The sequence below is a fragment of the Rousettus aegyptiacus genome, unplaced genomic scaffold, assembly GCF_014176215.1.
Source record: "Rousettus aegyptiacus isolate mRouAeg1 unplaced genomic scaffold, mRouAeg1.p scaffold_m13_p_4, whole genome shotgun sequence".
Classification (NCBI taxonomy): domain Eukaryota; kingdom Metazoa; phylum Chordata; class Mammalia; order Chiroptera; family Pteropodidae; genus Rousettus; species Rousettus aegyptiacus.
In genome coordinates, this window is record NW_023416307.1 from 149,163,974 (window position 1) to 149,186,414 (window position 22,441).

The 22,441-nt window shown below is 39.3% G+C and overlaps 2 protein-coding genes and 1 pseudogene across 8 annotated transcripts in view; 1 reads left to right on the forward strand and 2 right to left on the reverse strand.

The window, feature by feature from the left end:
- The window catches only part of SCN11A (sodium voltage-gated channel alpha subunit 11), a 115,678-nt gene extending 105,711 nt beyond the window's left edge, over positions 1-9,967 (reverse strand). For 4 of the 7 annotated variants that reach the window (XM_016124017.2, XM_036219736.1, XM_036219730.1 and 1 more), the window contains exons 1-2: positions 9,825-9,967; positions 8,498-8,610 (exon numbers count right to left, since the gene is read on the reverse strand). The gene's annotated coding sequence lies outside the window, so the exon portion shown is untranslated. Of the gene's footprint in view, positions 1-716; positions 8,611-9,824 lie in introns of all 7 variants that reach the window. The other 3 variants (XM_036219731.1, XM_036219732.1, XM_036219735.1) reach the window with 2 other exon arrangements.
- A 2,081-nt stretch (positions 9,968-12,048) lies between these two features.
- LOC118602665 lies at positions 12,049-12,168 on the reverse strand (annotated as a pseudogene).
- A 1,557-nt stretch (positions 12,169-13,725) lies between these two features.
- WDR48 (WD repeat domain 48) overlaps positions 13,726-22,441 on the forward strand; it is a 40,817-nt gene continuing 32,101 nt past the window's right edge. Inside the window, exon 1 of the mRNA XM_016124011.2 lies at positions 13,726-13,823. Within this exon, the coding sequence (XP_015979497.1) occupies positions 13,776-13,823 (48 nt within the window). The 5' untranslated portion in view covers positions 13,726-13,775. The remainder of the gene's footprint in view (positions 13,824-22,441) is intronic.

Genomic DNA, 22,441 nt, shown 5'->3' on the forward strand with positions numbered 1-22,441 from the left:
ATACTGTCAGCTATATGACACGGCTACTAGCAAAACAACCAGTAAAGAATTAGGTCACCCCCACCCATGAAAGTATGTCTTCCAGAAAAGCCTGGGGGACCCAGATAATTGACTGACTGACTGACCTCACTTCTCTCTTCCCATCCCCTAATTCCTGATCTTATGCTTTAAATTAGCCAATAAAAAAGGAACCCACAAAACCCTAGCACCCCACCCTCAGACTGTAATAAAGTCAGAGTCCCAGGTCCATGTGCTCATGCTCTCTTTCTGTCTGCCTCTCCCTCCCCCTTTTCCTCTCTCCCCTTTATATATGAATCCATTCAGTAAGCAACAGGGTAGCTGAGAAAAGACACCCAAATTACACCCACAGGATGGTCATCTTGTCGACCTGATTACCATGAGGCTCCACTGATGTGGTTGACTTTTGGTCAGTATTTACATTGGGTGCAAATATCTTTGTACTCTTTGCCTTTTCTAGGTTAGGCTTCCTTGAAAGGGAGCCTGCGACAGAAGCACATTCACATGTGATTTATTTCTAAAGCATTCTCAGAAAATCTGGCAAGGGAGTGAGAAAAGCAGAGCAGGGAAGGGAAAGGAGCTTGGCAAGAATATGGCTTCAAGTGAAGTCTAATTTTGTCCTGATCCCATAGGGATCTCTGGAAGGTAAATTGTAGCAGAATTTGTTGCATCTTGAGCCAAAGGAAAGGCATTTGTACCTTCATCTGAGTCAGTCATTGGCTGTGGGTCTCCAGGGTAGAGAAAGCAGAATAATTCCCAGGAACCTCTGGGTAAGACAGCATCAGTATTTCAAGGGTAATCCTCCTGAGAAAGTTGCAAGTATGAGGCGTTGCCTGAGCACATACATGGATTCAGAGATGTGCACACAAACTAAGCATTATAAATATTCCATTTCTGGTGGCCTTTATCCCTTGTGTAAATCCAGATTTCCACCTGATATCATTTTCCTTCAGCCTGAAGGACATCCTTTAATATTTCTTGTTGTATGCGATTTAGTGGATTAATTCTTTTGGTCTTCGTAAATCTGAAAATATCTTTAATATACCTTCACTTTTCAAAGATATTTTGATTGGGAACAGAATTCTAGGTTGACAGGTATTTTTTTTTCTTTTAGTGCTTTAAAGATATTATTCTATTATCTTCTCACTTGTGCTGCTTTCAACAAGACCTAAAGTCATCCTTGTCTTTGTTCCTCGATACGCAGCATACTTTTTTTCTCTGGCTATTTTTAAGATTTTCTCTTTATCACTATTTTTAAGTAATTTGATTATAATGTGCTTCAGTGTTGTGTTTCTTCAAATTTTCTGTGCTCGAGTATTTGTGGAACTTCTTCAATATATAAGTTTATAGTTTCCATCAAATTTGGGAAATTTTCAGACATAATTTCTTTAAATATTTTTTCTGTCGTCCCTTCTCTCTCCTCTCCTTTGGGAACACCAACTATACTTACATTAGGCCTCCTAGAGTTGTCCTATGGTCCACTTACATTGTAATTTTCATCTCTGAAAGTTTTATTTAAATCTTTTTTACATCTTCCATGTCTCTACTTTTAAACATATGTATACAATTACAATAACTGTTTTAATATCCTGGTCTGCTAATTCTAATATCTGTGTCAATTCTAGGTGGTTTCAACAAAATAATGTGTTTTCTCCCTATGGGTCATATCTTCCTACTTTTTTTCATGGTCTGGCAACCATTTGTTACATGGCAAACATTATAAAATGTACTCTGTTAGATGTAGATATTTATCTTCCTATAAACATTCCTGAGCTTTGTTCTGGGATACTGCTGTTACTTGGAAAAAGTTTGAACCTTCTGGGTCTTGCTCTGAAATTTGTTAGGTGGTACTTCAATAGTGCTCATTCTAGGACTCAGTATTTCCCATTACTGAGGCTCTAAGACTGTTCTGTATACTTAACCCAGCGCTCTAAGAATCTTGAGGTGTCTCGGTTTGGCTTGCGGGAACAGACACTATTCCTGGCTCTGTGTGATGGTCGGGTATTGTTACCTCTCACCCTTTTGAGTACTTTCCCTGACCTCAGGTTGTGTCTTCACATACATTCACTAATCGGTATTCCGCTGAATACTTGAGGAGAATCCTCTCCAGGTCTCTGGGTTTCTCTCCCTGTGCAGTTCTACCCTCTTTGGTAGCCTGTCCTGAGAACTCTAGCTGCCACATTCTCCTCCAGACTCTCGGCTCACTCTCTTGGACTCAAGGAGTCTACTAAACTCTGCCTGAGTTCCCTGTCCTGTACCAAGGCCTGAAAACTCTCTCGAGGTAGGACTCACCTCCTTTGTTTTTTTGTTAGGGATCACTGTCCTTGTTGTCTAATATTAAGTGTCTTGTTTCATATATTTTATGTTTTTTGGTTGTCCCTGCAGGAAGGTACACATAGTTCCGGCTATCCCATTGACCCGAATTGGGAGTCCTCTCTGTTGTCGTTTTTATTAATTCCGTACTTCCATTGTTCAAGGTTAATTTGTTCTTTTCCTAACCTTTTGAGCAGAATGTTTAATTCATATATTGCTCTTTCTTATTCATAATGATATTCTTTTTCATCATGGCTTTAACCATTACTCATAAATTTTGCCATATAGGGTTTTTCTTATCATTGTTTTCATTTTTTCTGTAGAGACATTTTTAAAACCCCCAAATGGTTGGGGTATTTATTGTTGGATCATTTATACCATTGTTATTATTAACTTATAGTTTTCCCACATTATGATTAAAAGCTGTTGTGAAGTATGCCCTACAGTGGTTAACAGTTTGCATTCTTGAGTCAGAAGGCTGGGATTTAAATCCCTGTTGTTTGTTTGTTTGATTGGGTTTTTTTTTTTTTTTAATTTGGTTTGGTTTCCTTTTTTGTTTTTTTGGTTTTTTTTCTGGCTACATGACCTTGGGCAGAGCATTTAACCTAAGACTCGATTTCTTCATTTGTAAAATTGAGATTTAATAATATGTATATCAGATGATTGTCCTAAGAGTTAAATTAAGATAATCCATGTAAAAAACCTTTACCAAATAGTAAATATTCAACAAATCTTAGTTAAAATTTCTGTTTTGAGAAATTTATAGAGGATTTTTCATGGTAAACTTTCGGTGTTCAATTAGTCCTTGCAAGAATTAAAAAAGAATATTCTCCATTGGTATAAAGTTCAATAGAGCACTCTTGATCCTGGCTCCACACGTCCTCAGCCCCCTCTGACTTTGCCTGTAGCTGGAGGAGAACCTATACATCTTAAGAACCTATACATCTCTGCTTCTCTGCTTGATGATGCCCAAAAAAGTAGGAAGATATGACCCATAGGGAGACTTAGTCTAAAACCCTTAGAACCCTCAGAAATAACTCTCAACCAGTGAGGGACAAGAGAAAGTGGTTTCCAGCTTCACTGTCCCTTGAGAGATCAAATTTAAGGTACATTCTGTATGTTCTTCAGACAATCCCCAGAGGAACTGAGCTTCAGTCACCTACAGGGGAAACCCACTCATTTATGCATCCTGGGTGGGTTTTCTTCCCTCTTGTCTCACTGTCCCTGCTCTTTTTCTTGTTCTTCTTGAAACTGCCTCCTGAATAAACCATCTGCACCAAGACTTCGCCTCAGAATTTGCTTTCTGAAGGAACACAGACTAACATAGATATATATTAGATTATCTTAGCAATTGTATTGTTCACATCCTCCAAGCAGTGGTTCTCAAATTTCATTTCATATTATAATAAACTAGAGAAAAACAATATCAAATTTTCTGGGGATCGTCGAATTAAAAACAAACAAACAAACAGATTTAGTACAGGGAGACTTATTCAGAAGGTACTGCAAAGTGGGGTGGGAGGAGCCATTCCACTAAAGGGAAGAGGTCTATTGAAGTAGGGAGAATCTCCAGGGTTAAGCAAAAATAAATTTTCATTTATAGAGAGGAGTAAACAAGACAAGAAGGAACCAGGTTTGGAAAAACAGGGTGAAAGAGTGACCTGATGGGATAGTAGATCAGAGAATATTTAACTCTGAGGCCAGCCTTTTCTTCGGGGAGGGTGTTAAGGAGTTAGTGGTGTGCTGGCTCAGGCTGAGAGTGGGCTGAAGCTAAGGGACCTGGCAGAAGGAGAGACTCTTAACCAAAGTTTGCTTTTGTTTTGATTGCTTAGTAGGAACATGAGGTTCAGCTAATTGTTTATGAGGCCAAGCATGGGAACTTAGAGAGTCTGTGTCTGGTCTTGTCATAAGTAAACCAGGCGGGGCATATTGAGTTTTACCTAAGTCGTCATATGGGAAAGGATGGTCCTTTGTAGTAAATCTTTTCTAGAGCACAAAAGAGGCTGTGTGTGTGTGTGTGTGTGTGTGTGTGTGTGTGTGTGTGTGTGTTCTTAACTGTCACTGTTTTTCCTGAAACGCAGGGCTCAGGTAAAATTCAACATTGTCAGGATGAAGGCTGAACAACAATATTTTCTAGAAGCTCCCTACATAATGTCTAGATTGTGAGACTTGAGAGACACATCAACTAATCAAAATGTCTGATCCTTATACAGATCCTAATTCGAATAAAACTTTTAAAAATGACATTGATGAAACAACTGAAAATTTTAACACCGAATCTTTAATAAAGTTAAGAAATTACTCTTCTCTTTTAGGTATGAAAATGATATTGTACTTATGAATTTTTTCACATGAATTTTTAATTTTAAAAAGTGATAATGGTATTGTGGTTATATATTTTTTTTAAGTCCTTATATTTTAGAGATACTCATTGGAGGACATACTTATAGATTAAATGATTTGATTTCTGGGATTTGCTTCAATATAATACGCAAAAGAGGAGAGTGGGTAGGGAATTAGTTGGCCATGAACTGTTGAAGTTAGATGGTAGATCATGTGGGTTCATCAGACTAGTCTATTTTTTGCGTGTTTTTAAAGATGCTTCCTAATTGTTCCTAATATGCAGCCCTGTTGAAAACTCTCTTCATAGCCTTACTTATTTTTTGTTTGCTCAACTGTCAAAACCAGAAGGAGGTTCGGTAAGGGCTCTCCCCTCTATGACTGCTGCGTTTGATCTATTTCTCCTTGTATTTTCTACAACGCTTGACTTACATATTTCATTGCTTTATTATTTGTCACACTAAGGTTTATGAGAGATTTCCTTTTATTTTTCTTGAAAAAATGATATATGCTTATGGCAAAAGTAAAGAAAAAAAATCAAGCAGTATATAAAGGTATATAGTAAAAAATAGATTTCCCTTTCATCTCAGATTCCCGACTCTCAGTTCCTCTCCCCAGTGTCAGCCCCAATTACCAATTTCTTCTGTCTACATTAAAGAATAATCAATGTGGATGTGAACATATATATGTACATATATATGTACTTGAATGTCCCTTTTTATATACCTTTGGGACCCCAGTATTTTACACTCTGTTAGACTTCTCGCATTTAACATTTAAATCTTGTACAGAAAATTGCTTCGATGGAAAACTGCATTGTAGCATGCCCTGCATCATTACAGACTCTTTTTCTATGAGAGCTATTTTATGATCCTATAACTTATAGACAACGATAACAATGCAAAACAATTCTCATCTATTTACACGCAAATCGATTCTGTCAGGTAGAGGGAAAACCTCCTCCACCCGTGGAAAAACCCGTTTTGTCCCCATTTGCATATTCATTTCACCATTTCTTTACTCCACATGCATTTGTGCTTGACTTCTCCTTTGAACCAGTTATGACGTTAACACGTGTTCATTTTATATCTGCATGAGAGTTGTGACTTTGCTTTTCTTTTTTCCAGAATCATCCTTTAACAGTGTTTAGCAAACAGATTGAGCATATAGTTCATCGAACGTGAGGGAAATCCAACATACTTTTGTCTCTCATTCCCCTGTGTGAAGAACTGTCCGGATGCATCAATAACTTGTTTCAACAATGCTTCAATAAATATTTGTTTTTAAATTTTTAAGTAATTACAGTTGTAGGATGGATTTCTCGAATTGCTAATTCACTCTCCAAAGGGATTATACCAATTTACCTTCCCAATAAGAGTGTATAAAACAATGGGTTTTCAACATCCTCTGGATACTGTACATTATCAAATTTTTAGATCTTTTCTAATATGGTGGGTGAAAAATGGATTCGTTTAAATATGTATTTCCTTCATTATGAATGAGATCATATTTTGACAATATAAGCCATTTTCTTTTTCTGTTAGCTGCCTATTTATGTCCTTTGCTCATTTTTTTCTATTGTGTTTCGGTATTTTTCGTATTAACTTACAAGCTCTCCTCCTCCTATATTATGGAAATTTGTCCTTTGTCATGTGTTGTAAATATATTTTCCCATACCAGGGCTAGGGAAATCATGAAGAAATGGTGCAGGGTAAACATAGTACAACTCAGTGGGTTCAGAATGTAGCTGTGTTTAAACAGGCTGCATCTCTCCCATTTCCTCCTGCCCTCCAGATGTGACTGAGCTGTTACCTTCTCATTCACAGCAGCTCAGCAATGAAGATCTAGCTGGAGTGCAAGAATAAGGGTGCACTGAAGAGTCACCATGGAAACTGCCCCTCCCACAGCATTTAGCATTCAAAGGCTTCTGCAGGCATTCATGTACAACAGATTAGCAAAGAAAGATTTCTAGACTCACAACCCTAATTTTGAATGCAGTTTGAAGGTGCTTAGAGGCATAAAGAATGCCTGTGCTTTTTGTAGGAAGATTACTAGGAAAAGAATTGTCTTCAGTTCCAGCTTTGGTGGAAGATAATTGGTTGAGACCGTTAGTGTACTCTGTTTTTGCTGCAATTTCCCTTCCTTCCCCACTTGCTGCTGATAGTTGCTGGTTCATAGTGCTTACTGGTCTCAGGAGTGGTTTGTATTACTGGGCCTTAAGCAGAAGCTGCTAATGACTACCTCTGATCTTGCCTTTAGTGAGAGCCCAAGCTCACTGAAGAGGTTGAGCAATGAATCCAGGTGGGAAAGTGTATGCAGGAGACAAATCAATGTTCTTTGGAGGGCAGAGAAGGCAGTGCAAGCAGGAGGAGAAATTCTGCAGAGAGTGAAGATCTATGACTACTGCTGAAAGGATCCAGGTTGGTGACAGAGCTGGAAAATAATGGCCGGTGATTTTAGGGAGATGGGGCCCTAGACACTGGGATTTCCAGCTGTAACAAAAAAAACTCAGTCTCAAAGGGAAGAAAGACCAGAGGCTTGGCCACTTTCAAAAAACACTGGGTATCTTGGCCCTAACCACTGGGGCCTGAGGGCTGTTAGTGCCTCTAGTATATGACTCCTGGGATCCATAAGTGACCTTATGGTGGATTAACATGGCCAGGGGAGTCTTAGCAATATCTGAGGCTGACTTTTCAATCATTTGAGCTAGCTAAGAGCTCAAATTTATAATTAATTTAATGTTAATAACCTAATATGACACCTTTACATATCAAGAATTTGTGAAATAAGATTCATACCCACAGCACTTTTTTGAACTAGTATTTTAGGAAGCCTCAGCCAGTTCAGCTCTTGTATAAAAGTCTCACCACAAAAAAGCACATTTGTGACAAAGCTTTAATATTTTTTCCACTCAGTAAATGCCTACCAATGCATAAATTTTCATTTTTTTAAATTTTCACAATAAACTATGGCTTTTTATGGGAGCAAATAGGTTTCCTGAAAAGGTACTTTGATTATGACATTTTATCAGCAGGAAATAATTACTAAGCATTTTAAGGTCTGACTTGTCACAGAGCCAGAGAAGTCCAAAATCAAGGATGGCCTGAATGGTTCTCTACTGCCCTCAAGTGGATAAACTAGACGGAGGTCAAAATTTTTGGAATGAAAGACTGGTTTATATTTCCAATACTGGCATGTAAAGAAAAATAGAAAGAGATAAAAAAGAAATACAGGCAATTTTTCCCCTCGTGTGTACAGAAAAAAGTGAACTGTTGAATGATGAGTCTTTTAGTACCATGTCTTCTAAGATTGTATTTCAACCTGAGGATCTGCTGACAACACATGAAATAGCACTCAACTTCCAACATAAACGTCTTAAGCATCCTGAGTCTCTATGTTTACTTATATAATATGGCTTTACTTATGCATACTTGTTTAATTACAATCTTAAAGTCTATTATATATCATAACACCCTTCTTAGTAGAGAACCATTAAAGGGTTACATGGAAATTATGCAGCTTCTCTATTTCTCTATGAATCTGATTGATAACGTAAACAGGCTTGCACGGAAAAGTTTATTTAGTACTTCTACACTACCTACATGAGGCTTAAAATTCTATTCTTTTTAAAATTCATCTTTAAAATATCCAAATTAATGCATTTAGTAGCAAACAGTAGTAGTAGCAAACCAAGCCTCTACAAGTTTTTGTGTTTTTAAACAAATTTTAAAACCATTAATTCCTCTTAAACAATTTTAAAAAACACAAAAACATTCATGTCTCCCCTGGAGTGATGGTAATTCTGGGGTATGGTGCAAATACATACCTGTTTACCCTCACTTTGTTCAGTAAATGGATTGATCGTGGAGCCAGAAAATGTATTTAATCATGAAGACAATCTGTAAAAAGGCCTTATCATTTCACAAATCTTTTTCCAGGCTGTTGAGAAAAAGAGGGAAGGCAAGAATAAAAGATTGAAATTTCAAGCTGGTTTGAAAACTTAAAATGTGATGGAGCCTGTATTACATAAAACTCATGAGACAAACTACCCCAGGAAGTCACAACACTTTGGCACTGTTTCTGGAGCAAGTGATGATTTAAAATAATACCTAAAATATACGGAAGATTTCCTATTTAACAGAGACTATGCTAAGATTATTTCATTACCTTCATAAAAACCACATGAGATAGGTACCATTGTAATTCCACTTTATAGACAAAGAAACTGAAGTTAATTACTTGCTCAAGTAACAGGCAGACGGAAGAACCACCCACCAGAGCAAGATTTAACACGAACGAACCTGGTTTATTGGAAAACAGAAACCTTCTAGAATTCTTATTTAAATTTGCTGTATTTTTATTTAATATGTGTGTGAATTTCTTCTTCAGAATGTTGAAGTTTTCATATTGTCTAGGACTTTAAGCAGAGGTCTCAAAGTCTGATAATATAATAGGTGTCAAGCCTTCTGACATTTTTGAATAGAGATGCCAATCTTCCTTCCAATCAGGAAATGCTAAGAGACTGATGAAGAAGTTCTGGCCTATTGGCAGTTATACAAAAGAAGACAAAGAGCTAAATGAAAATTCATGATGCTGATGGTAAGAATATCTTTGTAGAGTTGCTGAAGGTGCTATGACATTTCCCCTCCTTATAAAGAAGGGAGGATGTATTAGTTAACTATTACAGCATAACAAATTAGCACACAACCAGGATGGTTAAAACAATAAATGTTATCTCACATAGTTCCTGTATAGATCAGGAATCTGGGAGCAGCTTAGCTGAATGGTGCTGGTTCAGAATTTCTTATAAGTTACAGTCAAGAATGTCATTTTATTAATTAATCAAGCTAAGGTCTCATGTACACACGCTTGCTGCAAGAAGGCTAAAAAAAAAAAAAGTGAGAAACTGTCTTTCTCACTTTCTGTAAGCAATGCTCACCACGTCCAAAACATACGGAGGGGGAATTCCTTAAATGCAGAAAGAGAACTCAAATGATTGACAGCAGAAAATAACACCACAGAAATGTCAAATGCAAAGACATCTCTTTGGCTGCCTAACGCCAATCCAACCGCTGCTTTCAATGTTTATACATCAAAAAAGTTGTCACTTAAAATATTGCAGCTATCCTTCAAACGATCAAAGATGTACTTACTCTACTATCGTCCAAGGGAGGCAACCCAGTGTTTCATCTGTTACCACATCCATCCATCCATTCCTAAGTCCAGAACCTCTAGGTGATATCCATTCCTTTCAACTTGGGGACTAAAGAATGAAATGTACCAACAATAGCACGCCCTACAAACAGTAGTGAAGTAAAGGGTAAGGAAAGAAAATAAAAGTTAAAACACATAAAAGTATACATGTCAATACAGGAAATACGAATAAAGATGACGGCTGTCATTTCTCTCCCTGATCATGAGGACTTCATCTCCTTTTTGACTTCCTTTCTCCATTAGCCATTCTAAGTTCCCTTTACCTTCAACCAATACCTTCATTTCTAAGGGATCTGAGTGTTTGATGGACCTAGCTATTTATGGTAGACCAGCAAACCTATTTCTGCTTGATAATCAGGGTTAATCACTCCCTCCAATACCATAACCTTGTCCTTCTTTTGCCTTTCCAGTGACACAAGACACATAAAATGGTTAGAGAGGGGTCTCAGTTCCAAATCAATGGAACCATTGTTCAGCCTTTGTTGGAAGAAATCCTTTCTTTGGTAACGAACCTCTGAACCAGCTAAGCCCAGAATCTCAAGGAATGGCAGTTAAAAAAAATTTTCAGTGGAAGTCATTAGGTATCACATTCCTTTGTTCCTAAATCCATTTATTTTGCCTATGGAAGTGTGGTGGTTTTAAAAATATGTTCACAACTTCTTTGACATTTCTCCCATTAAAAAAGGAGTCTCCTTAGATATAACCAGCCTTAGTGACTAAGTCCTAATGAACTAAATATGGTTTGAAGTGACACTGCAGGATTTCTGTTAGATTGGAAAAGGCATTAATTAGTTTCTCTCTTTTGAGATGCTTGCCCTTGGAACCTGGCTACTGTGTTGTGAGTAATCCAACAGCACTGTGGAAAGGCCATGAGTAGGTGTTCCGGCCACAGATTCAGCATCAGTCACCAGACATGTGGAGGAGTGGGCCTTCAGATGATTCCAGCCCCCAAATTTTTAGCTGTCCCAACTAAATCAAGTGGAAAGTGGAACAGAGATAAGCAGTCCCCCCAAGCCCTGCACAAATTATCAATCTTAAGCAATGTGTATGACGTAGTTGTTTTAAACCACTAGGTTTTAGGTGGTTACACAGCAACAGCTAATAGAAACAAACAGAAAGATGTCAAATATTAGAAACTAGTTCAAAGCATATACTGCAGCCTATAAGACAGTGTCAGAAAGGGTTAGCTTACAGAAGGCACCATAACTAAGTCTTTAATAAGATCAATTGCTTCTTGGTGATAGAATAACAATTATACCAATGAAGTCTATGGGCAATAGTCCACTGCATCACTTCTCTCATCACAGAGTGAGTTTCTTGGTCAGAAACAATATGTTGTCAGACACAATGATAGTGTTTGAAATATTCCAAGTCCAAATGTCGTGGTGCTGACTGAAGAACAGTAGGCAGGGAAAGCAAATTTAAATCTAGAGTATGTGTATTTCAGAGAGGACAAATAATGATCGGGGAGGGTCAATGGAGTCAACTTGCCTCCAAGTGGTTGACTGATCCTCCTGGAGCGTGGGGTATCATCACCAACTCAGGATTGGTCACCGCTGCTGGCAAACTGAACAGTCAGCGGTGGCTTGGTGATCCCATGCATAGCTTCAATCCTGTTGTCATTGCCCTTTCATTTGTGATTCCACTGAACAAGGACTGAGCCTGGAAAACGAGGCCGAGTTTCCTCCACAGAACGGTTCACGTCATCCATATGATTCTTAAGATTTATTCTGCAAGAATATCCCCTTAGTCTTTCTTGTCACCAGTTCTCCAATCTTGATCTTTCCATGTCCTTGACCAACCGGCCTGGGCATTTAGCCTTGGACCATTAATTATTACCTAAAACCATTTCTCCTTTCAGGCAAAGTGAACTTCAACACACACTGGTGGACATCCTGCCCATTAAATGGACTTCACACTTTCAGGACCACGGCAGGACTGCAACAGCCTAACAATCCACTTGTGGACAGTACCAGCCCAGCACACTATGCGGAGCAACATGCCTGCATGGTGCCTGGCACATCATGGGGGCTCAATGCTATTTGTTGAATTATTATTATTATTGTTATTATTACTATTATTTTTTTTATTTTAGGGGAGGCAACCCTTAGTTGACCTCACAGATTGCAAGGACCTTGTCAGCTTACAATTCCTTATTTTTTATGACTACAGCACCTGGTCTTCCTTGGTGGTCTCCCATCCAAGTACTAACCAGGCCCAACCCTGCTTAGCTTCTGATATCAGACTAGGATTAGGATTGTTCAGGGTAGCATGGCTGTAGACTGAATTATTTAAAAATGGAGACCACTTCCTTCCCTTGCTTAAATCCTTCAATAGTTTCCAACTGACTTATAAGACCCTGCTGGGTGTGGCCTCTGTATACCCCTTCTCCTTGTTCTTTGTACTCTTAAGTATTGGTCCTTAATTCCTGCAATGCTCCAAGCTCCCTCCTGCCACAAGATCTCTGCTCAGACTTTTCCCTCTCCTTGCCTACTTAATTCCATCCTCAGATATTGACTCAAGGATCATTTCCAGTCTTGTAACCATCTTTCTTCACTGTACTTGTCTCTATGTTCATTTATATGTTTAATTCCTGTCTTACCATAGGACTCTAAATTCTATGATTATGTGTACTCGCCACCGAACCCCAGCACCTAAAATAGAGCATGGTAACAGGTGTTAAATAATATTTGTTGAATAAATGCATGAATAAATGAATGAATGTATCCATAATAAACTGCAGTATGGGTAATTTATCTACAAGTTATCACTGCCAGTTTTGCCATCCGTTTCTACTACTCTAATTCACATTTATTAATTTAAAAAGGTATTTATCTAGACAAGAACTTTCCTAAGCATTATTTCTATACTAGCACTATGCCAAAAAATGTGACAACATATATAACTTTAACTATACTAATAGCCACATTATAAAAGTAACAAATAATCGTAATATTTAACCCAAACTGTTCAAAACATTATTATTTCAACATGGTATCAATATGAAAATTGAGATATTTTACATTCTTTTCTTCATACTAAATCTTTGAAATTTGGTGGACATTTTAGTTTCATCACATCTCAATTTGAACTAGTTACATTGCAAGTGCTCAACAGCCACACACAGCTAGTGGATGCTGTATGAGATAGTGCCGTTCTATAGGATTCACTATCACAAGAGAGTCTGACCATCCTCAGCACCTTTAATTAGTGTCAGGAAAAGTTCCTCAAGTCAAACCTTCACCCAGAAGGGTCTAACTCTCCCAGTATAAGAGATGATTTAAACCACATTCCAGAGTGAGCCCAACTCCCTTAGGATTTGCAACTTAGAAAGTTGTCTCTGAAAACAATTTTAGCTGTGTATTTTTCGGCTTCCTCTTATTTAGTTTCCTCCTCCTGAAGGGCCACCTCCTTTGCAAACCCTTCTATTTCTCCTCTTTCGAGACCAGTTTGTAATTTTCCACATTTTGGGGTATGTCATGGAAAATCTGTTGGTCCCCTCAGCTGCCTAGTAAAGTTTGGGGTTGCCAGGGTCCATCCAAGTCGCCCATGTCCAGCATTATTAAATTTCTTCCAGCGCTTTCCTTACGCTTACTTGGGCCTCTGGAGTTGGCATCCCAGAGAACAGCACAAGCCAGGGTTTAGGGGCACACTGAGCTGAATTTGGATTGCTCCTCGGCTATGAAATGGCTTTCGCTACCAGTATTATACGCACGCAACAGTTTTTCATGGCTTCTACCTCACCAGCCACAGCCACAAACGGCGTTTAGGTACCTCAGGACCAGACCAACATCCGCCTCGCCACCTGCCCTTGGCCAAAGGGGAAAAGGCGGAACTTCCGCCTGGAGCGAGCCACTTCCGGGAGTGACGTCGGAGTGTCAACATGCAAGATGGCGGCCCATCACCGGCAGAACACGGCAGGGCGGAGGAAAGTGCAGGTATGGGAGCCCGGCTTCTCGACCTCTCGGACGTGGCCGGCAGCCCTGGGTTCACCTCCAGCGAGCAGATGCCTCGGGTGGCGGTCGGCCGGGGTAGCGGCTTGGGGCGAGTGGGACGGGGTGCGGCCGGCGGCGAGGGGTGGGGCCGCGGCGCTAACGGCTTGAGGAAGGAACGGGGGGCGGCGGGCTGAGCCCTCCTCGGCTCAGTCCCGAGACGCTCGCGTGCACGGTTCGGAGCCGGGAGTTGCCGATCGCCCGCGTTTTCGTGGGCTTGGGCTTGCGGGGTTGGGAGAGGCTCGTTCCCCGCCCACCTGCATCTCCCTTCCCTTGTCTTTCTGCAAAGCGCTCTGCCCTAGCCGCGTCGGAGCGAAGGCCTCGGGGTGCTTCCCCGGCCGGCGGGTGGCGGAGGAGTGAGTGGGCCTGTGCGGGGGCGTGGCAGGGCTCAGTGCAGACCGCCCTGCGGGGTTTCTGCGGGGGACTCTGCACGTGGGAGACCCCTGCGCTCATTTATGCGGGAGTTTTCTCCCTGGTGAGGTGGGAACGACGTGGGAGAGCCGGTGTTCGTGGGGAAAATATGTTTGTTTTGGAATTTAATTTCGTCTTCACTATTTCTTCATCCTCCAAGTGCATTCTTGAATACGTTTCCTTATATCTGTAATTTGTTATCAAGGGCAAAGTGTTATACCTAACCCTTCTGTGTGTGCTTTATGGCTTCGTGAATACGCTTTTGTTTGGGATACTTTTAAGAATACCTATTATTTTCAGCGATGCAGAGAGTAAAATCTCTATTACAGGTGTTTGCGAGCAAGTATATTGCTATGGTGCATTTTTTTCATTAAACATTAGTGAGCACTTAGTTTGGGCTCAAAAATATGCAAAGACTTTAAAGAGTATAGGAATAACACCCAGACTTTCTTTATAAAACAGTATTATGTGCAGTTGTAGGGGTTGAAATCAGTGAGTGTTTAATAGGATGAAGGGCTCCTTCAGTAAGGTAACCCTAGCAAATTACTGTAAGCCAGAAAGTCTTCTGGGAAGTTTAGTTCTTTGTTTTATTGACCCTCTTTGATGACTACAGTCTCCTGAATACTCAGTAGATATTTGTTGAATTGAGTGAAATTAATAAAAATCTAAAATAGCTTATTCTGTTAGGTGATTTTTAAGTGTATAAGTGACAGTATTTAAGTAACCCCAGCATGCAAGCCAGGTGATGAGAATGTTTGCTCTTGAATAAAATGTAACTCAAAATTGTAACTAAATTGTATTCTGGACACAAAAGTGGTACACGCCTTAAAGTAGTAGGAGAGTTCATCAAGCCTCTCCTGTCTTGCATTTAGATTTAAAAGGCAATATAAAAGTATAGGATGGGGGAAATGTAAATTAACTGTAGTGTGTGTGAGAAAACTGAGTGTTTTAATAAGCTGACTGTGAGCCACTGCGTGTAGGATGAGGGAGATGATAATTCCACTATTCTCTGTTCACAGTACAGAACTAGAGTTTGAGGTGCAGCACTTATCACCTTATGCTTAATAAGTATAGCAATCAGATTGATAAAGTGACTAGAAACTATTTCCTTTGAAGAGCATTGAAAACTAAGCTAGCCTGCTGAAGAGACAATTCAGTGAGTCTTAGTCGCATTCAGAATTTGTCCCCAAGGTCTAGAACGATTGTGAGAAGATTGATTTTATATCAATAAGAGGGAGACCTTTTGTTTATGGAAATATTTTTTAAACTAGTGCATGTTCATTGTAAAAAAACCACAAACATGTCCAATAGATGAATAAAATCAGAAAATATGGTACCTATATAAAATGGAATATTACTCAGCCATAAAAATGAAATTCTACCATTTGCAACAACATGGATGGACCTAGAGAATATTATGCTAAGTGGAATAAGTCAGACAGAGAAAGGTAATTATCATACGACCTCACTTGTATGTGGAATCTAAAGAACAGAGTGAGCAAACCAAACAGAAACAGACTCATAGACATAGAACAAACTGATGGTTGCCAGATGGGATGGGGATTTGGGAGGCTGAGTGAAAAAGGTGAGGGAATTAAGAGGTACAGATTGGTAGTTAACAAAACAGTCATGGGAATGTAAAGTACAGCATAAGGAATATAGTCAGTAATACTGTAATATCTATGTATGGTACAGTATAAGGAATATAGTCAGTAATACTGTAATATCAGGTAGGTGCTAGACGAATCAAGGGGATTACTAATCACTGTGCTGTACACCTGAGACTATAAAATAGTATTAAATGTCAACTGTAATTGAAAAAAAATTTAATTAATTTTAAAAACCAAGATATTGAGTCAATACAGAGTTCAAAAAAAAAAAAAAAACCCAACAAACAATACAAAAGTGTAAATGACAGTTGTCCACTGTTCAAAGAAAGCTGCTGTGGACAGTGGGATAAATAATCCTAAACCAGAGTTTTTCAGCCTGAGCACTATTGACATGTTGGGCTGGATAATTTTTTATTTGGGGACGGGGTGGGGTTGTCCTATGCATTGCAAGTTGTTTTGCATCATCCTGGGTTCTACCCACTAGATGTTAGCACCTTTCCAGTTGTGACAACCAAAAATGACTCTAGACATTTTTAAATGTCCCTGGAAGGCAAAATTGATTCTGGTTGAAAACCATTTTTCTATAACTCTTCATGCATGTGTGCTTGACTTACATGATTTTTTACTCTAAATGGAGTCATGGTATTCACTGTTTTGTGTCTTGCTGCTTGTCAGAATTTTAAAATATTTATTATTAACTTTGACCCAGCAACTCCTTGTTTAAAAATTATTTTACAAAAGTATATATGCATATATCTTTTCCCTAATTACAAGGATGTTTATTATAGGAGTGCTGTCTTTGTGAACAAAAATTATCAGTAGTCAATAAGCAGATAAGTTAGTACATTCATGTAGTAGATTAATTTACAGTTGTTCAAAAGACAGGCTAGATTTGTATTATTAAAAAGGAAAGGTGTCCAGAAGTCAAAAAAGCAAGTCAGCGTAGCATAGTCCCATTTCAGCAAAGGAAATCATGCATTTTAAAAGTCTGGAAGGATATTAACAGTTATTAACTTTAGAGTATTAGATTATGTGATTATCTGTAAGGCAGAATATGGGATATCTTTAACATATGTTTTTAACAAAATATATATCTTTATATTTTTTAACTTTTTACAACATTTATAAGTAAAAAAAAGCGTTCCATTTTGGAAAAAGTATATATGGCTCCATAAATATATTTTCCCTCTGGCTGTCTGTGTCTTGTACCAAGAGACAGTTGCCCTGAACTCCATTACCAAATGATAGTCCAAAAGGAGCCCTCGAGACATCATATTGATAAATAACCAGTGGAGAGTGATCCAAACATACTGCTTATTAATTATAGGCATAACGAAGAATGAGCACATGTCACCACCTTCATCTTCCAAGGAGACTGGAGATGAGTATGAGGGGGAGAGGTGGATTTGTAATTGTCAGAAACATGATCAGACAATCAGATATGTGAATTCAGATATACGATCCAGATATTTTCCTGGTAATCAAGATATCAGAGTAAGTCTTTTTACTTCATGATGGTCCTTAGTGTTATAATTTTCCAACAAGTTATGAGTCTGTTGGTTGGCTTTTTCTGTCTCCCTCTTCAATTATGGCCTTTTCTCTCATTTACTTAAGAATTCTTGGGGTGAAATTAGACTAAAGTTACCAGTATTCCTTGTTCAGGAGCAACCACTGTACCCTAGTACTAAGTGATGGTTCAAGAATATAAATTCTTAGCTTTTCATAACAAAAGGATTCTTTTGGTTGGAAATGACCCAAAAATCCAGCTTTACCAAGCTCACATAATAAAACACTGTATTGGCTCATATAAACAAAAACTCAAGAGGTAGTGCTAGTTATGCAGATCCTGAATCAGAGGCCTCACTGTGACGCTACCCTAAGAAGTGATGTACTTTACCATCGGGCTGCCTTCGAGCTGTCCTCTCTTATTCTCAAACTCCCAGCTCTAGACCTTTCCTCTTGGTGGCGCAGTAGCTGCATCTAATCCAGACCTCATGTCCTTTCACCACACTATCAGAGGTAACAGAGAATCTCTTAAGTAGCCTCTGCACAGCTTCTCCTAGGGTTTGCTTGCCTTAAAGGAAGTATTGGGAGCAAAAAGGAGACAGAGCGGCAACCGACTAATGTCTGCTCTACCAGTACTTACCTCCTTTGCCTGCCAAATATTTAGTTATTCTGGACCTATTCAGAGCTCAGTGTGGTCTTTACTTCTGATTCTGAGTCCCAGTTCTGGGTTGCTTCATTAATTTTTGATACTTTTTTAAGGAAATAGAATGATATCAAATCCTGGCTTCCTAAGGAAAAACTTACAATAGGCATATGTCCAAGGCGAGTTACTTTTTATGTAGCATAGGTGCAGTGCCAGTGTGACATCCATTAAAACAGGGGTCAGTGAACTTTTCCTCTAAAAAGTTCTCTAATGGTAAATATTTAAGCTTCGCAGGCCATTCTAGTGTGTCATAACCACTCAGCGCTGCCATTATAACATTAAGCGAGCCATAGACAATACCTAATGAATATGTGTGGCTGTTTTCCAATAAAACTGTATTTACAAAACAGGATTTGGCCTGAATTTGGCCTGTGGGCAGTTTTTTTTTTTAACCAACCCCTGCCTAGATGGCTTTTTTATTTGCAAGACTGCTTTTGAGAATACTTTTAAAAATTAACACTCTAGAAATATAGATTCGAGCAGTAAGTCGTAGTTCACAAGATTGAGCAGGAAAAACATGTGAGAATTACTGATATTTGGCCAATGTTTCTTGGCCAAATTTAGCCTGATTTAGCTTAATAGCTGGAAGTAGCCTTACATAAAAGAGCCATGTGTTTCCATTTATAGGATGTTAGAGAACAGGCCAAACTAATTTGTGGTGAAAAAAGTCAGATCAAGATTGTCAGGGAGTGGAGTACAGAGGTGGGGAAGAGGATGAGGCAACTTTCTAGGGTGGTGATGATGTTCTGTGTGTCTTGGTAGCGGTTTGTGTTACACAGGTATGTTCATTTGTCAGAACCATGTCACTTGGATTCATTGATTTCACAGTATGTACATTTCACCTTAAAAAGAGATAAATAATGAATTTTAGTTAATGATAAACCTGAGTATCTACGGAGAGGTGTTATTAATGATGTGCAACTTACTTTAAAAGGCATCAAAAATAACATGGAACAAATGGATAGATGGGTATGAGATAAAGCAAATGCCGCAGATGTTAATAGTAGAAAATATGGGTGGCTATGTGGATGTTTACCATGTACTTCTTTCAACTTTTGTATGAGTTTGAAATTTTTCATGATAAGTCGTTGAGGAAAAATAAGCTTTAAAGGTTAAACAATGGTTAGGTAGTGACAAGCAGCAGGAGACAGGGAAGTGAAATTTTAGAAGTGACCAGAGAAGGCCTTGCTGAGAGGCTGATTTGAGTAAGGATCCGAAGGAAATGAGGAAATGAGATTGCCACCTGGGGGAAGAGCATTCCAGTGGCAATACCAAATGCAAAGGTCCTGAGGTGGGCATGCACCCGGCTGTGCAGAATAAAGATGCCTTTGTGGCTGGTGTGGAGTGCGTGAAGGGAAGAAGAGGAGATGACTTCGGAGCGGTAACCGCAGACCAGCTCGTGGAGAGCAAGCCCTGCAGGTCTAGCACGCCCTTGAGCTTTTACTCTTGAGTGAGATGGGAAGCAGTTGGGAGGTTTCGAACTGAGGAGTACGCACACTGTGCGTGTGTTTTAGTAAGATCAGCCTGGCCTCTGTATTCGGAAGGGACTGCGGGTGAGCAAGGGCAGAGCAGAGCGAGCAGTAGCTATTTAAGAAATCCAGATGCTGTATGAGAGTGGCCACTCAGGATGGTGAACAGTGGTTGAATTTTGGATGACGAGACTTGCCAACAGGATGTGAGATGAGAGAAATTAAAGTAAGAATGGTACCAAGGTTTGGGCCTCAGCAGCTGGAAGAATGGAGTTACCATCGACTCCCTCAGTGAGGCAGACTACAGGAGGAGTGTGTCTGGAGAGGGCTGTCGAGCTCATTTTGGGACGTGCCAGGATTTCGATGTCTGCTAGACATCCAAGTGGAGATGAATTAATGCACATTGCAGGGGGGCCTGGAGAAATAGCCCAGAGTGTCCCCTTTTTGAGCCTGAAGTGCTTTTAAGTCTCCCCTCTTTCCTTAAAAATATTGTGAATTTTGTACTTATTCCATAATATATTCACATTTGTTTTCATACAAAAAGTTGTTCAGTTACTGGAGTAGGCGGAATGCCTCCCCGCCAGAGTGCCCGTGCTCTAATTCCTACAACTCATGAATGTGTTATGTTACATGATAAAAAGGACTTTGCAGATGTTATTAAGCTTACAGCCCTTAAAATAGGGGGATTATCTTGGATTATCCCAGTGAGTCCAATCTAATCATATGAACCCATTAAAAGCAGAGAACTTTCTCCAGCTGAAAGCAGAAATCAGAGGTTTGAGGCATGAGAGGGACCTTTTGAGGTAGAAGACACGTAGAAAGCTTGAGAAGAAATGCAGGCAGCCTGTAGGAGCAGAAAAACATGCCTCAGACCTACAACCGCAAGGAGCCGAATTCGACCAACAGCATGAATGAACTTGGAAGCAGACTCTCCCAGAGTCTCCAGGAAAGAACAAAGGCTTGCCGACTCTTGTCACTTTTGGTCTTGTGGGAAACTTTAAATAGAGAACCCACCCAAGCCCAGCCTCACTTCTGAGCTAAAGAACTGTAAAATAATAAATGGGAGTGTTTTAAGCTACTAAATTTGGATAATTTATTATGTCAGCAATAGAAAACTAACCTGATTATTGTGAAATAAAATAATCAAAGATAGTTTTTCTCCTGATTGCTTCTGTTACATTACCACTAACTTTAGGGTATATAAGCTTGAAATGCGGAAACAGACCATACGAAATTCAGTAGATTATCCCCACTATCTGAGCCAGCTACAAACACTTGAAGTGTAACTTAACTGGGTGCTTGCTGCTAGGAGACTGTTATTTTCTCCCTGTCAAAGTTCCTTTGATTATCTTTTCCAAACTGCATATTTCCTTCTGAGGGTCCCGCCCCTTGCAGAGTTCTTATAGTACCCACTCCCCCTCCTCCTCCCTTTAAAGCAAATCCTATGTTATCTAAAATGAAGTTTTTTCAAGACTCGTTGCTTCTATCTCCAGCACCATCTACTTTTCTCTTTATTTTACTTCCAACTCTTCTGTCTGCAAAGCTTGCTTATAACTTGGGGAAAAAATTTTACTTAACTTACTGTCACTTCTAATGATCTTCTTTCCCTCACTAGAATGGAAGAGCTCCAGGAGGACTTTTGTGCTCACTACTGTAGCCTCCACATTTAGAATATGGCCTGGCAACTGATGGATGCTTAATATTTGTTGAAAGAACTAAAGCTTATTTTCTTTATCTGCAGCCAATTTTTTTCCTCTCATAAGTTTTTAATGTAATATGTCTTAGAACTTACCACCGTATATAGTTCATCTTTATTCTTTAGTTGCCAGAAAGCATAGATGTACCATAATTTATCTGGCTATCTCCTCATTGAAGATACTGTTTCTATTTTGTCCACCATACTAAAACAATAGCAGAGTTATAAAATGGTAAAGGAAGTCTTTCAAAAGTAAACAAAAGGACAAAGACAGTGTAGGATGCATAAAAATTAAAAGATCAATCTGAAAGTTCTAACATCTGACTGAAGAGAGTTCTGAGGAGCAAAGAAAACAGAGTTGTTAATGAATTGATACAATGAAATTTCCCAGAGCAGAAGTGGACAAGTTTCTGGAATGAAAGGGCTTTCTAAACGCTTAGCAAAATTAATGATAAAAGAACAAAAAATGATAATGATAGAAAGAGAGAGAAGGTCCTAAAAGCTTGGGGAGAGGGGCAGAAGGGCTGGTGGTGGTACAGGGGAGAATACAAATGGGATCACCTTAAAGCTGGGTGAAACAGAATGGCATTGAAGTCCACGGCAAGGCTGGATGCTACAGTTAGAGCAGTGCCTTCAAAAGCTGAGGGGATTGTTTTTTTTACATGGACTTTTGTATCCTGCCAAATCAAGTGTAAAGGTAAAGACTTTTTCAGGCATGCAAGGGCTGTCACCACCCATGTACCTTTTCCCGTGTTAGTTTCTTAAGGTCCTGAGAGGTACTTTAGCAAAACTTAGAAGAAAAAAAGAGACATTGGAAATATGGCTCTAACCCAGAAAGGCAGTAAAGGGAAGCACCGAAGATGACACTTGTGCCAGCAGACCTGAGGGCAGCCGGCCCAGACTGGAGTGGAAGGCGGAGCATTCTGAGGGGGAAGCCTGCTGGGAAGAGGGGGCGGGGTGGGCTCTTGCTGGAATTTCTAATATGGTACAGCAATTAAAATTAGAAGTTAGAGGAAACCATTAATGAAGGAAAGAAAGATAGAACTCTAGGGAATACAGAAAGCTGGCTAAGGAAAGAAATGTATTCATAATATAGTACTTGGCTAGTCAGTACATAGCAATTACAGACTCAAACACTGTAGCACTGATTATTTATTCAACCCCAAATA